Source organism: Hakea prostrata, chromosome 3 (genome assembly GCF_041222555.1).
Source record: "Hakea prostrata isolate BN-2017 chromosome 3, UWA_Hpros_2, whole genome shotgun sequence".
In the NCBI taxonomy this organism is placed as follows: domain Eukaryota; kingdom Viridiplantae; phylum Streptophyta; class Magnoliopsida; order Proteales; family Proteaceae; genus Hakea; species Hakea prostrata.
In genome coordinates this window covers 4,504,525-4,526,247 of record NC_142602.1, presented here as the reverse complement: position 1 = coordinate 4,526,247, position 21,723 = coordinate 4,504,525, and the positions used below count along the sequence as shown (strand labels likewise).

General features: G+C 37.9%; 2 protein-coding genes across 4 annotated transcripts; both read left to right on the top strand.

The window, feature by feature from the left end:
* Nucleotides 1-1,694: 1,694 nt before the first annotated feature.
* LOC149020182 (lysine-tRNA ligase) lies at nt 1,695-12,859 on the top strand. Of its 2 annotated transcripts, none has more exons than XM_089148284.1 (6): nt 1,695-2,131; nt 3,533-3,682; nt 4,317-4,575; nt 4,654-4,872; nt 5,024-5,166; nt 12,124-12,859. In XM_089148284.1, exons 1-6 carry the CDS (start codon nt 1,829-1,831, stop codon nt 12,421-12,423), a joined length of 1,374 nt encoding a protein of 457 aa, XP_089004410.1. In that variant the 5' UTR covers nt 1,695-1,828; the 3' UTR covers nt 12,424-12,859. The 2 variants fall into 2 exon arrangements, with proteins under 2 accessions (XP_089004410.1, XP_089004411.1); XM_089148285.1 differs by having other exon boundaries at nt 1,698-2,104; nt 12,124-12,805.
* A 2,648-nt stretch (nt 12,860-15,507) lies between these two features.
* Nucleotides 15,508-20,173, top strand: LOC149020181 (Plant calmodulin-binding protein-like protein). 2 transcript variants are annotated; one of them, XM_089148282.1, is made up of 2 exons: nt 15,508-15,897; nt 17,625-20,173. In XM_089148282.1, exon 2 carries the CDS (start codon nt 17,646-17,648, stop codon nt 19,875-19,877), a length of 2,232 nt encoding a protein of 743 aa, XP_089004408.1. In that variant the 5' UTR covers nt 15,508-15,897; nt 17,625-17,645; the 3' UTR covers nt 19,878-20,173. The 2 variants fall into 2 exon arrangements, with proteins under 2 accessions (XP_089004408.1, XP_089004409.1); XM_089148283.1 differs by having other exon boundaries at nt 15,508-16,125.
* Nucleotides 20,174-21,723: the final 1,550 nt, after the last annotated feature.

Here is a 21,723-nt window from a genome sequence, read left to right as displayed (position 1 = left end):
TTTTTCCACCCCACCTTTATTCCAGTAAACAAACGCCTAGTGATTGGAAGATGGGAAAAGAGTTTTCAATGATATTTTGTTCTTGATTCCCTGTTGAAGACTTGAAGTCCTCTTAGTTTGATTTCTTGCAAATTTTTTGTGATCATATGATCCGTACAAGTTGCATTTACTTTGTTTCTATCCAATTTGACAATGAAATATATTCCTCTTAGAAAGGTTGAGAGAGGTAGAGCAAGAGTTAGCGAAGCATCATTTGTAATTGTCATAGATGTTCAAGGACCTACCGCGTGGTTTTGATAAGGATGACATAATTCAAATATTGTCTTAATCATAATGATCTCTTACATCCTTCTACGTTTCATATATGGCAATAATTTCCATCTTGCCTAAATGCAGCTTTAAATTGATGTTTCTTAATTTTATAAGACGAAAGGCATTTCAATGAGTCCAAGCATGTCCATTTCCGCATTACCATGAGGTCAAGAGAATTGTGAATTGACACCTTGACGTGAACTTGTTATGTGTTTAATAATGTTCAATTTGGTGAATGGACACTGGATTGGACCAGCCTAATATAAAATAGGTTAAGAGCTCAATTCAACATAGTTCATCAGATATGCAATTTTTTGCATACTAATCAAGAACATAACATTGAGAAGACTCTTGGCAAGGAAACTCAATGTGCTTCCTGTTGTGGTATATTTGGCGTGTAAGAAACTCTAAAATATATGAGGAACGTGATTGGCATCCTTCAGATTAAATTGCACAAGCGTCGAAGGCAGCTATGAAATTTATGGGATTTCATCAGCAACCAGGAAGGTCGATTATGGGGATAGAGAAAGCACGGGAACAAACGTTTTGGAAACCCCTGTGTATTGGGTCCTACAAGATTAATTGCGATGCTTCTTTAAGGAAGAAAGATTTGGAAAGTTGGTTGGGCTATGTGATTAGGGATCACTCTGGAGAATCCAAGTTTGTAAAGTCGGTTAATTGGACCTTTTAATAGATTGAGGTGGGTGAGGCATTGGCAACTCGCAAGGCCTTTTGGGGGGAGGGGGCTGGGGTTGGATCTACGCAATTTGGAGGCAGAGTCTAATGCACTTAATATTATACATTGGATCGAGGAACAAAATCTCACTCCCCCACTCTCTATATATAATAAGAATAATACAGGATATCCATCGTCTGGCATCATATACAGAATCTTGTAATTTTTCTTTTGTTTCTAGGAAGGCCAAGAAGGTCGCTCATTCCCTAGCCAGGAGGCCCTGTCACTAGAGGCATTGATGGCTTGGCCATTTTCCACTGTGTGATTGATAAAATCTATGTGTTAAGTTTTGCCTCTTAATGAACAGTACAATTCTCAACAAAAATAAATAAATAACTCAAATCAAATACCTAATATTTTGTATCAAACCTAACACCTCTTATCATACAACTTCCTCATCTGTATCTAAGCCCATATGTTGTGTTTTCAGATTTAACCCTTGGGCCAGATGTTGGGCTTCACTTAAGCATTGGGCCTAGTTTTTTAAAGCCCAGATTCACTTAATTTCCGTCTGGTTTGGTTTCTCTCGCCTAGTCAAATTTTTCTGTGACCTTATTCCTGCGCTGCCTTCAACAGTTGCTTCTCGATCTCCCTGAACCTAATTTATATCCACGAGAAATTCTGAAAATCGAAATAAAAGATCAAGATTCAAGAGTCGATCCTCCACGTGTCACAACGTTCACCTGAAGTTGATTTTTCATCTTATGTTGAAGGTGGTGAATCTGAAAGCTGAAATAGCGAGAATGGTCTTTCCTAAGAATGGTTATCAAGCATTAAAAAATGGTTACAGCTATTGCCGTTACCTCTCCAAAATCGAGTTTTTTGCAGAACCCTCAATCCATCAGGGACCCAACTTCCACATTTTTGAGAGGACCGTTGCAGGGTATCTGTTTACGGTTGAAACCCAGAAGCCAGAAAAGAGATCACTTCAAATTGGTGGTTGCTGCTGCAAGCACTACTACAACTAACGACAATGGTGGCCGATTTTATTTGAATTTCACAGGGTTTCCTTTCCCTCTTGGCCCTTTTCTAAGTAGGCGCACAATTAGGACTGAGGTGAGGGGCTGTTTCGCTTCTTCAGTGGTAACTTTATTCACTACATTCTTTGTTTATTTTGTTTCCGTCAGAATATTTCTTGAGATCTTCTTTGCTTAGGTGATTGCTTGATTTAAAAAACATATGAGTATTCGCTCATACTTTCTCCCTTGGATGGTTGATTTAATGAAATTCTAGCTGCTTGACCTTGTCGTAAAATTTTACTGGTCTTATAGTGAGAGATACAAGTTTTGTCTCATTTCTGATTGATAAAGAGTAATTCCAGAATGGTAAATGGCTGTACTTGAATGGGTTTCCCCCACTATTTGTTACTGGTGTCTGAATGCATATAACTAATTCAAGTTTTTTTTCTTCCTGTTTTCCTCGATATTTTGATGGTGCTGTCTATCAATTCTTGTATTTTCTCTGTCTTCTGGTCCAATATAACTTCCACATAGGTTTTTGCCACTGGAAAACCTTCTATTGTATGAACAATTCCCCCTCCCCTGGGGGGAATTTCCTGACTGAACCACTAGGAGTCCTCTTACTTTTTGAAGTAATTGCCCATTTTTTTCTCATTGCATTATCACAATTTAAAGAGTCAAAGTGGGTATGATTCAGAGAAAATGTATTATTAAGATGGATACTATCACTTAATGAGCTGGGTTCATTTTTTATCTCTAACTGCCTGTGTGCTGATTGCCTTCAGTATCAGGTATTGAACCATCATATACAGTTATACTCAATATGTGCACATATGGAATCTGGAAGTAGATGATTTATGACAACTGTATGGTTACCTTAGGTTTCTTTAAATTGGTTTGGTACTTCAATATTCTGCTGTGTCTTTCTAGAAAGATGTATTCCATGTACCAAATTATTGTTTAATTGATTTAGATTTATCAACTTGAACATGTACGAGCTGCCGCCTTTCCAATTCATATCAGCATTCTATTGAATGGGGTTGATTTAGAAAATTCATGAAGTTGATTAAATTCCGTTGTCTTAAAACAAATAAGTACATCTTGACCAGCTTGTTTTTATTGGAGTATTGATTTTTTCTGGGATCCTGAAAAGAATATACTCACTCTGGTGACTCAACTTGGCTGCTATGCTACCTAGACACACTATAGTTATGAAGACAATCACATCCCACACTTCATCCAAGCCAGCAGGAACACTAGAAATACACTCTGTTTCCCGCCCAATTACATCCTTTGTTGTGTTTTGGTAGACATAGAAGCCAACATAGTAAAGCTGACATAAAATTTGTTTTGGCACTTGCACAAGATTTTGAGAACTCTGAGCGCTCAGAGGCTAAAAGTTATAGTTCTGATTTGCTGTAAATTACAGCAACAATAAATCATTCTTGGAGAAAAGAGGTGCACATTTCTTGCTACCCACTTGCTTGCTCTAACTGCCATTTTGTTCGTATCCCATCTTCTTAAGGCTGTGAAAGGCTCTATATGGCTCTTCGAACAAGAGCAAGCTTTAGGATTCAGCAGCGTCTCAACAAACATCCGAATGACAGTCATCAAGCTCAAGTCCGGAGGATTATGGATACATGCACCGATTGCTCCGACCAAGGAGTGCATTCAGGTTCTCTTTTTCTCCAAGTCACTCTTCCTATTAATATGTTGTACTATCTTCATAGACGAGAGATTATGGATCAGTTGTGCAGATAAATATTCTGTTTTATAATCTCTATGTTGTCAACATATGAAGAATATTAGAACCAAGTATGAGAGATGGAAAGAAGCCCACTTTTTTGCAATCTCCTTATTCAGACTATTAGAAAGAGTGAATGGTCCTTGAAAAGGTCAAATCGCCTAGGTGGACCAGTTCATCTATGTGCAAACTCTTTCAGAATGTGGTTCAAATGGTGAGCTTTTGCCCCATGGTTTTGTGCAACCTTTGCATACATGGCAAAGGCAACGAAGGACAACTTCCTCATATTACTCTACTTCTGACTTGAATGTGTCCCTAGGTAGCTGATTACATGTCTACTTATCTTCCAGCACATTCATCCTAAAAGAGAAGTTTATCTGCTTACAGTCTCTTATCACCCAATCTTCAAATAATATTGGTACATACAGTATGAGAATGTATCAAAGGGTATCCTCGGGATCAGTTTATTCTTAATCAGTTTATATGATTCACTTGTATTTTCTGCAAAGTATGTGCTTTCCATTGTTTATATTGATGTCCATTCAGCTTTATTGTCTCTTGCCAGCTTGTAAAGGAACTGGGGGCTCCAGTAGAGTATATTGTCCTTCCAACCTTTGCTTATGAACACAAAATATTTGTGGGTCCATTTTCTAGAAAATTTCCAAGAGCTCAAATATGGGTGGCACCTAGGCAATGGAGTTGGCCACTCAATTTGCCACTTGAGTTCTTTGGCATCTTTCGTGCCAAAACCCTGAAAGATGAGGATTCTTCCACCCCATGGGCCAGTGAGATAGAACAGAAAGTCCTCAGCTCACCAGAAGTTGGTAAGCTGAATTATACAAGCACAAATCTGAACCTTTTTCTGTTGATTTGTTTTTCATTAACGTGGTCATGGCTTTCAGGAATTGGGCCATATGTGGAGGTGGCATTTTACCATAAGCGCTCAAGGACATTGCTGGTGACTGATGCAGTAATTTTTGTCCCCAGGCAACCACCAGAGTGCATTAGCCAAGAATCCTTGTTAAAATCTGCAAAAAATGGTTTGGCTGTGAAGCTTCTTAGTAAAGGAAAGGAAGTCCCTGATGAACCAGTTGTTGATAACAAGTTTAACCGTCAGAAAGGTGTAATCCCTTATACCAATCTATGTTGAATTATTTTTTTCATCCCTTTCACAGTCTACATGGTTTTTATTTTGTCACAATCAAATGGATTAAAATAGGCTTGTTAGTTCTCAACCAATGGACATGTTGTTGTATCTTTCTTTAATGGCAGGATGGGAGAGAATGGTTCTCCAAATCTTGTTCCTTGGTCCATCAAACCTTTTGGAGCCGACCGCTAGCTTTGCTCAAATGTCGCAGAAGTTAATTGTTTCACCCATTGTCAAGACGCTAGTTTTCAGCAAAGTTCCAGAAAAGGTATGCATCCATGTGGAAACCACAAGAATTTCCGTTGCTAGGCATATGTGGTGAAATTTGAACTAGTAAATGTCTTTGAGTCCTGAGATTCTTGGTTAGCTTCACTGAAACACATTGTAAACTGTTTAAGGTTGGGAATGAACGAATTGCCCTACTAGTCAAGACAAACACTATTTTCTAGATTTCATTTTGGCTCACTACAGCCAACTTAAGTTCATGTTCATGGTCACATCCTGAGCAATTCATGGTTGATTGTATTTATTATGTTTTGACCTGAATTCTTATACCTGATTTGGAAGATGGACCTGCTTCGACATATTTTGGTTGTTGACCCAAATGATCTGTTTGTGGAGATTTGTGGAGGGGTTGTGGGGGCAGAGCCCCCGCGATACGGTACGACCTGATCCGATGGGTCAACCCATTTACCTGATTGGAGTCTATATATATGTATCTTATATTTGCCTACCACATTATTGAGAGATTTGAGATTTGAGATCAGGGTTTTGGGTGAGAGTTCTTGTAATTCCGTTCTTGGTGATTGGTTGTCTGACCTCCTTCTGTTCTTCTTCTATATAGTGAAAAACTCTTCTTCTTTGTCCGTGGACATAACATACCACATCGGTGTTGAACCACGTTAAATCTCTATGTGTTTTCGTTTTGCTTCTATTTCAATTCGCTATTTTGTGGTGTTTGTTTTAAAAGTATCTGTTATAATATGAGGAATTGCTCCTCTAAAACTATATTATTCATAAGACCCAATAGGGTATTTATAGTTACAACCTAGTTAAGTCCTTATACTAAGTAGGAAAAGGAAATATAAAATAAATAGAAATAAAACTTTAGACTTATTAGGAAACATAATCCTATTCTAATTAGGAAACCTCAGTCCATGTTTTCAACACTCCCCCTCAAGTTTAAGCATAGATATTTATCATGCCTAACTTGCTCATAATGTAATTGAATATCTTCGTGCTCAAGCAATTTGTGAGCACATCAACCTGTTGCTCGTTTGAAGTACAAAGGTGATATGGATTAGCCCAGCCTCAAGCTTCTCTTTGATGAAATGTCTGTCAATCTCCACATGCTTAGTCCTATCACGCTGTACTGGGTTATGAACTATGTTGATTGCTGACTTACTATTTGAGTATAACTGTATAGGAACCTCTAAATTCGTCCCAACCTCTTGAAGCAGCCTTTTAAACCATAGTGCCTCACAAATGCCTTGAGCAATCGCCCTAAACTCGGCCTCGGCACTGGACCGCGCAACTACAGCCTGTTTCTTGCTTCTCCAAGTCACAAGGTTACCTCCCACATATACACAATACCCAGAGGTAGGCCTCCTATCATCTGGACATCTTGACCAATCTGCATCTGTATATGCCTCAATCTTCAAATGTCCATGAGCTAAAATTAAAATTCCTTTTCCTGGAGTAGTCTTCAAGTATCTCAAGATCCGATATACTACATCCAATGTGAGGAATAGGGATCATGCATATACTGGCTAACAAGACTAACTGCAAATGTGATGGATAAACTTTTCCACTAATTTTTTATACCTTATCTTGTCAACTGGTTCTCCTTCCTTTGCCTTCAAATGTAGGTTAGGCTCAATAGAAGTCTCAGCAGGCTTACATTCTAGCATTCCAGTTTCCTCAAGAAAATTCAATGTATACTTCCTTTGGGATAGAGATACACCGCTAGTAGAATATGCCAACTCTAAACCTAGGAAATATCTTAGTTTTCCCATATCTTTGATCTCAAATTCAGTTTCCAAAAAATTCTTTAATGCTAAAATCTCATCCTCACTACTGCCTGTGATCACAATATCATCCACATATACTAAAAGTATAGTAGTGTGGCAACCATCTCTTTTAATAAACAAAGTGTGGTTTGCATTGCTCTGCTTACAGCCATTAGATATCATTACCTTATGGAACCTTCCAAACCACGCTCTTGGAGGTTGCTTCAACCCATATAAAGCCCTTTTTAACTTGCACACTTTCCTATAAGTCTCTATAGTAGAATATCCGAGTGGTATATCCATATATACCTCTTCTTGGAGTTCTCCATGCAAAAAGGCATTCTTCACATTTAATTGTTGTAAACTCCACCCTTTATTAATTTCTTATGAAATAATAGTATGAACTGTGTTCATCTTGGCAACAGAGGTAAATGTCTCATGTAGTCAACGCCATAAGTCTGAGTGAAACCTTTGGCCACCAATCTTGCCTTGTATCTTTCAACAATCCCATATACCTTGTACTTGATCACAAACACCCATTTGCACCTAACAGTTGCTTTCTTATGGGCAAAGTCACTAAGTCCCATGTTTTGTTTTTTTTCCAAAGTTTGCATTTCCTCAGCCATAGCTTCTTTCCAGTTTGAGTGAGATAATGCCTCCTGCCAAGTGTTAGAAATTGAAGTAGAGGACAAGAGGAAATAAAACTTTGAAATTCTGGAGATAAAGACTAATATGAAACATAATTGGAAATATGATGTTTGGTGCAAGTTCGATGCTGCTTTGTTAGTGCAATTGGTAAATCCAAAGTAGGATTAGAAGAAGGGTCAAAGACAGACTCACCTGGAGGAACGGATTGTTTGGGCCAGGAACCAAAGCTTTTGACTGGTTTGGTTCAGAAAGGGTCACTTGTTGCTTTTTTTTATAGGTCTTCAGAAGTCTAATCTCCCCTTGTATATCATCCACCAGCTGTTCCGGTCCGGTCATTCCATCTTCCAAAGGAGAATCATCTACAGGAATCTCAGGAGAAATATCGAAAGGAGGAATTAACACTGGAACCTCTTCACTAAAACTCTCCCCCTGAAGAGGTGTAGGGGAAAAAAAAGGAATTTGTTCCTGGAACACAACATCCATAGAGATGAAAAAACGACGAGAACTAGGATGATAACACTTATACCCCTTTTGTGTAGGAGGATAACCCAAGAAAATGCACTTTAACCCACGAGGATCTAACTTTCCATGATCATGGTGGTTCCATACAAAGGCAATACATCCAAAAACCTTAGGTGAGACTGTAAAGACTATTGTACCTAAAAGAACCTTAAAGGGACAGCGTTGGTCTAAGACTCAGGAAGGCATTCAGTTAATTAGATATGCTGCAGTAAGAACGGCTTCACCCCAAAACCGAAAAGGCACATGCATAGAAAACACGAGGAAACATGCTACCTCAAGTAAATGTCTATTCTTGCGTTCGGCAACCCCATTTTGAGGTGGAGTGTCGATGCAACTAGTTTGGTGTATGATGCCATGGTTTGCTAAGTAGGAAGGGAATGCACCACCCAAGTAGTCAGTTCTGTTATCCGTACAAAGGATTTTGACTGTCACCCCAAACTAAGTCCTAATCATATTATGGAAATTTTAAAAGCACGAGAAAACGTCACTTTTTTGGTGAAGTAAGTAAACCCATGTGGTCCTAGTACAACAGTCAATAAAGGTAACAAACCATCTATGACCAGATACAGACACGGTCCGAGAAGGACCCCACACATCAGAGTGAATGATTGAAAAAGGAATTTTACTACGATTATCTGAAATAGGTTAACCATGCCTGGTTTGTTTGGCCAAAATGCATGCCTCACAATAAAAATCATTCAAATTACACCTTTTAATTAGATCAGGAAAAAATTTAGACAAAATAAGTAAAGGAACGTGGTCAAGATGATTATGCCACTGTAATAAGGTAAAAAGTGCAGGGGAGGTGGAACTACAGACTGTAGAAAGAGCTGATGGGGACCCATCCATTAAGTAGAGCCCCCCTTTCTGTCTACCACTGCCAATTGTAAGCCTTGTTTCCAAGTCCTGAAACACACAATGAGAAGGAAAGAAAGTTATTTGCAGTTCATATCATGAGTAAGGCTACTAATAGATAAAAGATTAGCCGAAAACTTAAGAACATGCATGACATTAGATAAGGTAAGAGAAAGCGAACAGATAATAGATCCTTTCCTAGAGATAGGGAGAGATACCCATCAACCGTTCGAACATCTTGAGCAATAGGGACAGATGAATAAGTATGAAACAAAGTAAATGAGCTTGTCATATGGTCGGTTGCCCCAGAGTCGATTACCCAGGAGGGATAAGTCAAATTGACATTGTGACAACCAAAAATACTTGTGGGGATTTGTGGATCAACGGAGGGATCAATAACATAGGCTATACTTGTACTGGAAGTCGGTACTGTAGAAGATGAGTCAAGTCTGGACATCAATTGGCAAAGGTGATGGAGCTTATCTAAGAAAAGAGGTGTTGGAGTACTCAGGGTGTCAGAACTGGCTTAATTTGCAGATGTTTGATTGTTGCCCTTGATTCCATTTCTACCTCCTCCATGGGAATTTGTTGGACATCCATGCAACTTACAACACTTGTCCTTTGTATAACGCTCTTTTCCACAATACTCGCACTTTACTGCAGGGCGAAAATTACCAGAACTAGATTTATTATTGCCATAACCAGCTACAATGCAGATCTATCAGATGGTTGAGTGTGTATTATAGCTGTCCTTCGACTGTCCTCGGTATCTACCATGGCATAGGCTTGAGCCAAAGAAGGGAAAAGCTCTCTAGAAAGGATCTGTGTGCGAATTTGATCAAATTCTATATTCAATCCTGCCAAAAAATTATAAACTCTTTGTTTATCTTCCTATTGTTGATAGGCAATAGGATCATCAGCATTCTTCGGTGTAAACTTCCCATAGAAATCTAAAGTCTGGTAATATCCCTGAAGAGTGTTATAGTACTAAGAAAGAGGAAGGTCCTTCTGCTGTAACTGATTGATTTTCCATCTAATTTCAAAGCATTGTGCATCATTGCCAACTCTGGAGTATGTATCTTTAATAACTTTCCAAATAGTTGCTGCATCAGGAAGGAGGAGATAACTCTCTGCTATGCTAGATTCAATGGAGTTGATGAGAAAACCCATGACCAAGCATTCATCTGTATACCACTTGGAAAGTTGCAGACCAGGTGTGGAAGGTTTTGTAGAAGTCGCATCAAGATGGCCAGTAAGACCACGAGCACTAACAGCGAGGGAAACTGAACGAGTCCCATTAAGTTTCATAGTGGTTATCTGAAGTGGAGAAAACTCACGATCCTTATGAATGGAAGACATGGGAGACTCTTCAGATGTACCAAATAAAGGAGATATGGGATCAACCATCATCGCAATGAGAAATTATTCAAAAAGTCCCTAAACTTTTTCAAAATTTACGAAAGAATCCCCGAAATTGTTGCAAATTGCAAAAAAAAATCCCTGAACTTTTTCAGAATTACGAAAAAAGTCCATGAAATATTTTCAAAATTACTCCCACTAATTCACGTGAAAAGTATCTCCTCAGGTTACCTCCAATTGATATATTGTTGAATCAAAGTACACCAGGAAAGTTTCCAGGAAAGACTTGAGGGACACAACCGGTCCGCTTAAATACCAAACTCCTTAGACAAAATTTTTCTAGACATGCACTTAATCTCCCAATATATATTTTCAAGATACTCAAAAAGAAAACAAACATGTGAATAACAACTTCAAAAAAAATATTCTACAGCACATTTGTAGGATGAAAACAAAACCTTGCTCTGATACCATGTTGTAATGTGAGGAATTGCTCATCTAAAAGAATATTATTCACAAGACCCTAATAGGGTATTTATAGTTACAACCTAGTTAAGTCCTATACTAAGTAGGAAAATGAAATATAAAACAAATAGAAATAAAACTCTAGACTTATTAAGAAAGATAATCCTATTCTAATTAGGAAACCCCAATCCATGTTTTCAACAGTATCCAATCCTTTTTTTAAAAGAATGTGCACCCCTCATCCCAGCCTCTCTCTCTCTCTCTCTCTCTCTCTCTCTCTCTCTCTCTCTCTCTCTGTGTCTATTTTTTCCACTTTAAATTTGCTAATTTCAAGCCTAATCTATAAGTGGAGAAGGGAACCCAAACTACAATTAGGTTGAGTTTAAGCTACTGCAAGGTAAAAGGCTGGCTGGACAGACTGCCCACCTAGTTTAGCTGGGTAGTACACCTAGTTGTGCCACATGGAAGGATGCTGTGGAAATATTGACTATTGGATATATAGGGAATGGTCTGGATTGGCCAAGTGTGTAATTCTGGGCTTGAATTTGAAGATATACTTTCCCTTTGTAACCCCTTAGTGGTCCATGTAGTTTATGGTATTTTCATATTTCGACTAGTTTGTTTTGCTACTCAAATTGTAATTTGGATGAAACTTGGCATGTGAGTGGGGACCTGCATCATGCCATCAGTGCAACAAGGTGTGCCTCTCCAGCCAAGCTAGTTAGGTGGCCCATCCTGCCAATGGTAGGGTAATGTTTGAGGCCCCTCTGCGCAACTTGAACCCAGGTAAAACACAAAAGTTTGGGTTAGCAGCTTATCATAACTGAAGTTCTGTCTGTGGGAATAAAATGGATATTAAATTGTAATTTTTAAGCATGCCTTCAATTATTGAAGGTGCCAGAATCAGATCAACATCAATGAAACTGTCTTGCAACTTGTGGACCAGGAAATGGTTCACTTTTTCCGGTTCGACTTTTTTACTTTGTGTAGTTTAATTTAACATCATCAACCACCTGTAACCATGCTGTAACCTGTTTATCATTATTTGCGCCTAGTAGCCTACAAGCACAACTATACTCAAGAGCTTGTGGATCAATGTTCAATGAACTCTAGTTTCAGTCATACAGCAAAATTAGTCAATGTCAATATCTTTTGAGTAGGCTCGACGAAGTCAACCAGGCAGACTTATCAAATTTGTCTGTTGCTAAATTAAATTCGGTTTAGTTAGACTTGGCTGAGTTTCTCTTCAATTTGTGGCTTCTAAAGCTTCTATATGTTGACACCAGTTCACAATAATTGAAATTTAGTTTCACTCATAGCTTACTGAGATGTTTGAGAACATGAGCTGATATTCTTCTAAACTGCAGGTCAGGGATTGGATTGACAGAATTGCACGAGACTGGAGCTTCAAGAGAATAATCCCTGCACACTTTGCTGCCCCAGTGAATGCAAGCAGATCAGATTTCATTGCATCCTTTGCATTCCTTGATGACCTCTTGAATGAGCGTTATGTCACCCGTCCTTCACTCTCTCTTCTCTTTGCATCCATCATGGGTAAGGCAGCCAGTTACTTTCCCCCAGATGATATGAAGACTTTATCTTCTCTTGATCAATTCTTGGTCTCAGTTGGTGCTGTGAAGAAGACTGTCTCAGGCAGAAAAAGGTAGCACAATAGCCATGTAAATTCCCTTGTAAGGCCTCTCTTTGTTTTTCTACTCTGTATATGTGCTATAGATAATCTCACCATAGAGAAGAAGGTTCCTTGTGACACCTTAATTCTTGTTTCCTTGCTAGTTGTCATAATGAATTGTGGATTGAGCTGTTGACCCCAAAAAATAAAAATTAAAAGAAAAAAAAAGGTCATAATGAATTGTGATTGCCCACGGCCAACTAATAAATTTGGTTGGACTCCTACTGAAAAACATTCAAAGTTTGTTTTTATAACTTGAAATTCTGGTTTATGAATGAGATATTGATCATGGCATAATATGTAAGTCTGGTAGCTGAATAATGTTGGGAATAGAATGTTAATAATGTACTAGGAAGCATGTGGGTGTCAGCTATTTATTAAACTACTCATTCTAAACATGATCGACATTTTCTTTATAATTATTTTGAAATTTTCAACAGTAACATTTATTAAATTTAAAGAGTAAAATTCAAGCTCGCTCTCACCAAGTTAATCAGATATGGTGGCAATGCTGAGCCTTCCCCATCTAGGTAATGTCCTAAGCAAATTGGGAAGCTTCTTGAGAAGCTGAGATGCAATTGAAACCAGCTTATCCTTTCTCATTAGGACCATTTCCTGTCTTGCATTGTGTAAAAGCATTACTTTTTTTGGACTCATTTTTCCTTGGTTACAGAAGAGAAAGTGGAAAATCTTCAGTGGAACCTTAAGCTTACCATTTTTTCGTGCCTCTGTTTCTGGCAATAATGAAGAGAACTTTCATGAACTGCAAAAGTTCTCAGGTTCCTCCCTCTTATGATTTCCTACCCATGTAGTGGGGTTTGTTTAGCAAGCCTAGCTATAAACTTGTAAGAAGTTTCACACAGATTAACATAGGAAAAGTGTAAAAAGAAGAACATGAAAAATGAAAATAATTGATGGCAGCTACTGCGCTTGAGGACACTGATTGTCAAGCCCCTGGTGTGCAAACAGATGGTGGGGTTGCCAAGCCATTATTAGCACACATTTTGGAGCTTCAAAAAGCAAATACTTGCTGACATAGCCCGGTCAAAAGGCCTCAATGCCTTTCATAAAGGATGCTAAATGCTTCTTTGCCTTGGATTCTATGTGGTCAATGGTTGGTGAGGAAGAACAGGATATTTTGGTCATCTAAATTGAAAGTCATGAAAATTCTCCTTTTGCAGGTGAACCCCAGTTTCTCTTTTCATGAAATATATGTGAAGGACAATTCTTCAATCACTACCAGAAAAAATGAAATTTCCCAACAATATTGCCGTTCATATTTTATATGTGGGTTAGCTTTTGCCTTTGGCTTGGGGGTCACCCTCCTCAACTAATTTCTCCTACCAAGACAAACCACTGATGATGCTTTCTTTTCAAAAGGAGGAAAGCACAGACCCAGAAGGATAAGATGAAGGAATTGCACACATCACATTGATTGAAACCATTTGATCTCATCATTACTGTAAGTCTGTAAGAAAACAGAATAACTTGTATCTTCTGGGGAGTGGTGAAACAGGGGAGAGTGAGAAGTAAATTGAATTCTTTCTTCTTAAATTAGTATTTGGATTAGTCAATTGAATTGCTTTAACTATGGCAGGTTGCACCATATAAAACAACTTTATTCACTTTAATGGATCCACAGGATTACTCATAGGTGTGGGCCATGCTTCTTCACTCTGTTGCTTTTATTTTTGTTTTAAAGTTCAGAACTACACCTTCCTTGCAACCCCACTGACACTAACTGGTCCCAGAAAGAAGAAACAGTAAATAATTTGTCCATCTTAGACTAAGATATCATTAAGAAATAATCCCACCAAATTAAAGAGGGTTTATCTCTCCAACTCCCACCTCCCACCTCCCCAAATTAAATAAACATCAATGAGGCTAAACTGGAAACAACCCAGAAAAATTTTAATAAATTTTGTAAAAATAGAAGCAAAAACAAGTTCAGGCCCAGGCAACAACACCAAAAATGACTTAAAAACATTTAAAACTCTCCAACCATCCATCCAAACCTATTCATTAATGACAACAATTTAATGAGGAAGCACCTATCTGGTTCAATTAGTTCTTAAACTATGTTTACTAACCCTAATCTTTGGGTATTAATATAAGTATTTAGACAAAATCAAACTTCTTTTCTTACCAAAAAAAAAAAAAAATCAAACTTCTTCGATGAAACCTGTGTTCAGATTTTAGAATTTAAGTCGGTTGGCATGCCATTGTATGCAACATTTTCCATGCCTATCTTTCCTTCCATTTCTTTGTCTTTTCTATGGAATTCAAATCATGAGGATTCATGACAATTTGTTTAACCCAATAGAAAATAGAAAACTGATATCCCAGCATATGAGATTTGAGAAATCAATATTAAATTTCAAAAAATATTTGTATAATTCCTTGACTTTCCTTCCTTTTGAGGGAAAAGATTTGCTGGACATTATTCTTTCTTTCCAATGACTTCTTCTTCCATTAAAAAAAGAAAAAGGAAAAAAAAAGAAAAGCCAAGAATTCTTCCGTTCTCGCATAACAGAACCTAACAATTTGGTAAAATTAACATCAATATAAAAGCCAGGAAAATGAATTATTTTCCTTTCATTTCAATTTTCTTCATTTTCCTTCCATTTGTGATATTGATAATCAGACGGTTCTATAGACCATTGACTGTAACAAAAATCTAATGCTCCTATCATCAACTCCATCATTTTTTTTCTTTCTTTTTTTCAAAGAAAAGGATATTTAGAACATTCCCAGAAAATTAAGGTATGATTCATTCAAAGTTTTAAAAAAACTAATAGATGTAGAACGGTTTCTCATTGGAGATCGGATCGACCTAACATCTTTCCCTTAATAGAAAACAAATGCAAGTGGTTGACGAATGAAGATTCCCTTTGTTTTCTCTAACCCTAGTTGAACATTTTTCTGGTTAAATATCCTTAATAGTTAAGAAAACGAAGAAAACGAAGAAAATGCTGAAATGACAATCTTAGCCTGAAGCGTACGAGAAATTGACGAGAAATGACTGTAGCAAGTATAGCTTCAGTGTTTATCTTGATTCTAAGAATAGTATGTCTCAGACCGTTTCGTTTGGTATTGACCATGCGGATGGGGTGGGCTCGTTCGCTTACACGCTTTCCCTCTTCTACCATTTCAAGTCAAGAAGTGCATTCAGCTCTCTTTCTCTCTTTCTCTCTTTCTCTCTTCTCTGCTCTGAGATCGGAGATTCCAATGTAATTCTATTTTAGTTAAATTCTCTGTAACAAACACGCAATCACATGCAGTGATCAACCAAAGGAAAAGAGTAGTGAGGACCCAAATCTAATGCTGCTGCTCTACTTGTATGATCTTTGCAGAAAAGGCGGGTTTTTCTTTCTGGGTCTCACATGACTTGGGCTGGCTGACCTGCCTTTGCTTTTCCTTCACTTTCCGGTGAAGAGAGAGTTGCAGAAAGGTTTGTTTCTACGTTTCATCATCCTCAAAGCCTCTTTTTTTGCTTTTCCCATTCGTCTTCTCCATTAAATTTGACCTGCCTTTCACCTTCCGTTGAAATATCCCGTTCTTGTGTGTCATATTTGTATGATCATGGGAACTTTTGGGTCGTAAACAAGATTATTCGATATGGGTTGCAGCTCGAATTTTTTCTTCTGGCTTTTTTTGTTTATGGGAAAATTCTTGAAAGGTGGGTTTTTTTTTCTGGTTTTATTAATTTTCAGCTTTTTTTCCTGATTGGATTCTTTTTATTATGTAAATTTGATTGTTATGTTATCATGTCCTGCATTTTTTAGTGCTGCCGATCGCCGATAGAATTATTTTTGATTCCTAACTTGTTAGATTCCATTCAGTAAAATCTCACTTCATCTATTTATTCTTTTGTAGTTTCTGTTTGATATGATTTTCTGGTATCCTTACGAGGTAATGTTTGGCTTCTGTTTGCTGAGACTGTTGCAATAAATCATGGTGTCGGCGGTTTTTTGCTCAATTTCGTTTGTTATGATCCGATGATATACATATTCTTGTACCGTTTCATCTCTTCTTCTCTTTTTTGTTGTTGTATTTGTGATTACATATCGGTCATCCCTCTATCGACGGTAGAGAATTATAAACTACCCAGAAAATATGATTTTGGTGGGGCTCTAAAGTTGTCTGATTTTATTTACCCAAAAGGGAGAGAAAAGTTATAAGAGTGTCAAATGGGTCATGATCACTGGGTACATAGGTTTTTTCTTTTTCCTGTAAATGATCTGCTACACAGCATCGTGCCTTCTGCTTGTGTTGTTGGAAAGAAGTGGTTTCTTTTTCTTTTTTTTCTTTTTAGTTTATGGGTGCTTGATTAGAACAGTGGGCGATGGAGACTGAAAACAGGGGACCATATATACTGTTGTTAAATGTCAAAATTTTCAATGTTCAGAAAAAAATTTACCAGTAGGCACTTTTTTTTTGGTTTTTTGTTTATCTTCGGATGGGAGTCCACATGTTGCAGTGTTTAGTGGTAGTATGCCATGGTAATCTCTTTGATGGACTTTGAAGTACCTGCTGCGTTTTCTGTATAGGCTTATGTTCTTTATTGGAATCATTGAGTTTTGGTTCTTTGCTCTATGTTCTATGTTAGAAAATTGGGTCACTAGGTGCTGATCAACTACTTCAACATTTGGATTTGGAAGCTAGGGAAATAATTGCTTTTATCATGAACAGTTCTCAATCCTGTGTCTCTCTCTTTTTAAGTAAAGGTTTTGGCTTACTGTATTTCATGATTGGCATTTTCCCCTTTTTTCAGAACTGTAAGTTCATATGAAAGTCATGAATTTCTTCTGTATGTCTAAAATGTTGTTCCTTTTTAATTTTGGTTCTTTCCCTTTTCTGTTTTCAGGTTAGACATCCTTCAGAGTTTTTGCATCTCTAATGATCTATGCTTCATTTAAATTCATAATAAATCTTGTTGAATTTTCTGCTGTTATTCTTGTCCATTGATTTTTCAATATTAATTAAGTCACTAGTGAATCTGTTCTATAGATAGTTCAATGTGAGCCAATTTATATCTTGCCTTAGTCTGTATTTTTTTTAGCATGAACTTCCCGTCACTTTCTCCCTCCCTCCCCCTCCCTCACATATGGTGATGTGCATTGAAAATTTGAAATATGCTCCTAAACAAGTAATGCTTTTGGGTGTATAATTTTGCAGTATTTTCTCCATTCCTAATATATGGCTGAGGAGGAGAATGATATCCTGGTGACCCCAGAAAGAAGTCTGTCAGCAGATAGCAGTTTGAGGAACTCAACAGGGAAAACCAGTGCATCAAGCAGTAGAAAAAAGATCATTCCCCAGCACTATCTCAGAGCTTCTACTGGTTCTTGCCATGATTTCTGTAAATATGGTTGGCGACATACTTTTGAAGCCAAGCGAAAATCTCGCATTCCTAAAAGAGTTAGAACCGCTGTGACTGAAAGTGTTTATCCATTAAGTAGTGCAACTGTATGGGAAAGAAAGAAGAAACCCTCTTTCAAGCTTAGGCCTTTTCTTGATTCGAAATCCCAATTACCCAACATTTCTGAAATAATCAAGCGAGTTTCAACATCTGTCAAGAAAAAAGAAGCATCTTCAAAACAAGTTCTGTCGCCTGCCAAGAAAACAGGGGTTTCTCCCAGACAAGCTTCTCCAGCTGGTAAGATTATAGGGGTCTCTCCAAGACAAGCTTCCTCAGTTGTCAAGACTGTAGAGGTCTCACCAAGACAAGCTTCTCCGGCTGGTAAGATTATAGGGGCCTCTCCAAGACGAGCTTCCTCAGTTGTCAAGACTGTAGAGGTCTCACCAAGACAAGCTTCTCCAGCTGGTAAGATTATAGGGGTCTCTCCAAGACGAGCTTCCTCAGTTGTCAAGACTCTAGAGGTCTCACCAAGACAAGCTTCTCCAGCTGGTAAGATTATAGGGGTCTCTCCAAGACGAGCTTCCTCAGTGGTCAAGACTGTAGAGGTCTTACCAAGACAAGCTTCTCCAGCTGGTAAGATTATAGGGGTCTTTCCAAGACGAGCTTCCTCAGTTGTCAAAACTGTAGAGGTCTCACCAAGACAAGCTTATCCGGCTATCAAGACTATAGAGGTCTCTCCAAAGCATGCCGTGTCACCACCCCAGAAGATAGAGGTCTCTCCACAGCAAGACGTGTTGCCTGCCAAGAAAATAGAGGTCTCTCCAAAACAAGCTGTGTTACCCGCCAAAAAATTTGAGATCTCTCCAAGACAATCACTATCATCTACCAGGAAAATAGAGAGCTCTCCAAAACAAGCTCGGCCTTCTGCCAGGAAAATAGAGACCTCTCCAAAAAAAGTTGTGTCACCAGCCAAGAAATTAGAAGCCCCTGCAAAGGAATCTTGGATTCCTGCCAAAAAAGGCAATGCATCCCCAAAACCTGGTGGTCCTCTGAAACCAAAGTCTACAGGGGCAAAGCCACCTTTACCCTCAGGCTTTTCAGGTAGTATGGGAGGTAAAAGAAATGGTGACCCTAAGATGGTGAAGAAAATGGCTACTTCCAAAATAGATGAAAAAGAAGCATTGAGACCACCTATAGCTTCTGTTTCCTCTAAACCTTCTGCTAGCAGAGTTGTGAGCTTTAATACAAGGAAGTACAAAAAAATAGATGAAAAGAAAGCATTGAGGCAGCCGATAGTTACTGTTTCCCCTAAGCCTTCTTTCAGAAGAGTTCTGAGCTTAAATACAAGGAAGTATTGGAATGTAAAAGCCCTTCCTCCTCCAAAGAGTCAGAACAAGGTTAAGAAGGCTGAATCCAAGGTACCCAGTCCAGTCAAAGAGAAGACCTTGTATGTCATTGAAGAGTCTGGAAGCAAAAACATGGAACTGGCTGCAAATGGAACTCATATTACTCAATCATCTCCATCTTCATCATTTTGTTCCTCATCTTCTGAATCCTCCCTGTTAGATAACAGGGAATCAGAGTCTATGCTTAGTAAAGCTGATAATTCCATCTCTGAAGACAAGAATCAAGTCGAGACCTTGAGAACTAAAGATAAGAAGTCTGGGAGGGGAGCTGTTCACCCTGAAAATACAGATTGCGCATTCCAAAAGTTAAAATTCAGAAGAGGAAGTGTAGTTACCATTCAAACTGAGAACAATGGCCCTAGAAGACTCAAATTCAGGCGAGCAAGAGTGCTAGGAGATTACGATGGTAAAGGTGGAATCGGAAGGAGAAGCTTCAGGAGGAGGAGAGATGGTGACACAGATAGTGCTAAGCCTGAATCTGCAAAGGTAGTCCTGAGACACCAAGATGTGCAAGGAAAGAAAGATACCCAAGTTTTGTTTAATAATGTTATTGAAGAGACTGCAAGTAAACTTGTTCAGACCAGGAAGGGTAAGGTCAAAGCTTTGGTGGGTGCATTTGAAACTGTGATCTCCTTACAAGAAGGCAAGCCTTCTTCTACTTGAGTTTGAAATATCTTTTCCCTCTACTACCATATTGTGAATTTGTATTTATAAAAAATATATATAAAATCGTCAGTGGAATGAATCTTAGATTTTTGTGTAAGCTGCAAGAGTTGACAAAGAGAGTTCAACCAAGTGAGGAAGCTTAATAAAAACTAGAGGATTTTTTTTCTTCTCTGTATGATCATTTGTGCATCTAAGGTCTCCTGTATTTAAGAGGTCTTGTTTTTGTTTTTATTTTTAAGTACCCAATGTACTTGTTCCTACTTGGTGATTTGACTCTTAAATCATATACTTCTCTGTAGTTGGTAAATTACTCTCTTCTGTCCTTTTCCAGCCTCCGGAAAAGGGTAACCATTGCTCTTGCATTCCATCTGAACTTGAGTATCAGATTATTAATTATTTTCTATAAAGATCATTTCAGGGGAACAACAAGGGAGTCGAAGGACTTATTTTTTATTGATTCATTGGTGGACCATGAGAGCACTGAATGGGTAAATGGGTTACTGAACATGAACAATGGAAGCATTTTGCCATTTGCCAAAGAAAATTCTACAATCTGCAGGTTTTAAGCACAAGAAGGCCAATTGAAGATATGATTTGCTTCACGCGCCTAAGGAGACCTTGAGGGTTTCCCAAAGGTCCCCACATACATTTAGAGATTAGCTTGACTAAAAGAAGGCAGGAGAAGCCATCAAATACAAAAGGCATGATCTTGCATGGTTGGTATGAAGGTTGACCACCAATCACTTCTGCAGGTGTTGTTCCATATTCCACGTTTCCTAAAGTGACTTGGACCAGCTTCAGGTTTTAAGCTTTCCATGATTGCTTTCCTCCTTTATTGGTGAACTCATTATTGATTTTGCAATTTTATTTAATTTACTTTCCAAAATATGATGAAGTCAACTTCAAAGTAGAAACGCTTGTTTTAGTTTCTACTGTGGATTCTTAATCTTTATCAAAGACAATGGTTCTCCAAATACCACTATCTAAGCAACAGCTTATCAGATGTGTATATCAGAAAATTTTACTCAGGAGTCCGGACCAATGCAAGGACCAATGCAAGGTTGTTTGATTGATAAGATCACAACCTTTTAGTAAAAAGGTTATGGGTTCAACTCTTGTTGATGGCATATGTGATATTCTTATTACCTATATATAAGAATACAGAAAGAAAGATTCAAAAAGATTCAATGCAGACATATGGATTATATCAGGCTTTTTCATTTGCCTAGTTTCATACTTTCATATGCAAAATATATACATCTGATGGGGAAGATAAGAAAAGAAATGAGTTATACATATGGCTTCACTCTTCACTTGATCAAAATACATGCTTTTGGTTCTGCAGAAAAGTTTAACACACAGAACTATACCATGAACATGTATGTATCTTTCTAATCTCTATCAGTTATCACCACAGGCACTTCGATACAAGATGGCTAGAGCTTGAATTGGAGTGGTCCAATAAAGCCTCAGCAAAATTGAGCCATAATTTTGGTTCGGTCCTCCCACATGGAACCGCGGTGGGTATTTTTTCTTCAGATTCGTAGACCACCTGGTCCAGCTTGATAATTGATACTAGAAAACTACTAGATTTATTTACAAAGTTCAATACCAAATATACAAATTACGGATTGTGCACTTTAGTGTCCTAAATTATAGATTCCACACTCTTAAAATTAAAAGTTGTACAATCCTAATATTTTCTGGTGTGAAATGCTATTATTATTTTCATTCATTAAAATCAAATTTACATAAAATATATATATATATTTTAATCACTGGAAACATGTGGGAATAACTGTTAGAAAAAAAAATCCAAGAAGCTTCGTTGTTGTCGAAAAGC

Bases quoted from the DNA above. Each gene is read 5' to 3' on its own strand.
- LOC149020181 (XM_089148282.1), top strand. From the start codon at position 17,646: ATGGCTGAGGAGGAGAATGATATCCTGGTGACCCCAGAAAGAAGTCTG.
- LOC149020182 (XM_089148284.1), top strand. From the start codon at position 1,829: ATGGTTACAGCTATTGCCGTTACCTCTCCAAAATCGAGTTTTTTGCAG. The intron at 2,132-3,532 runs GTAACTTTATTC...CATCTTCTTAAG, and splicing joins GCTGTTTCGCTTCTTCAGTG to GCTGTGAAAGGCTCTATATG. The intron at 4,576-4,653 runs GTAAGCTGAATT...CATGGCTTTCAG, and splicing joins CCTCAGCTCACCAGAAGTTG to GAATTGGGCCATATGTGGAG.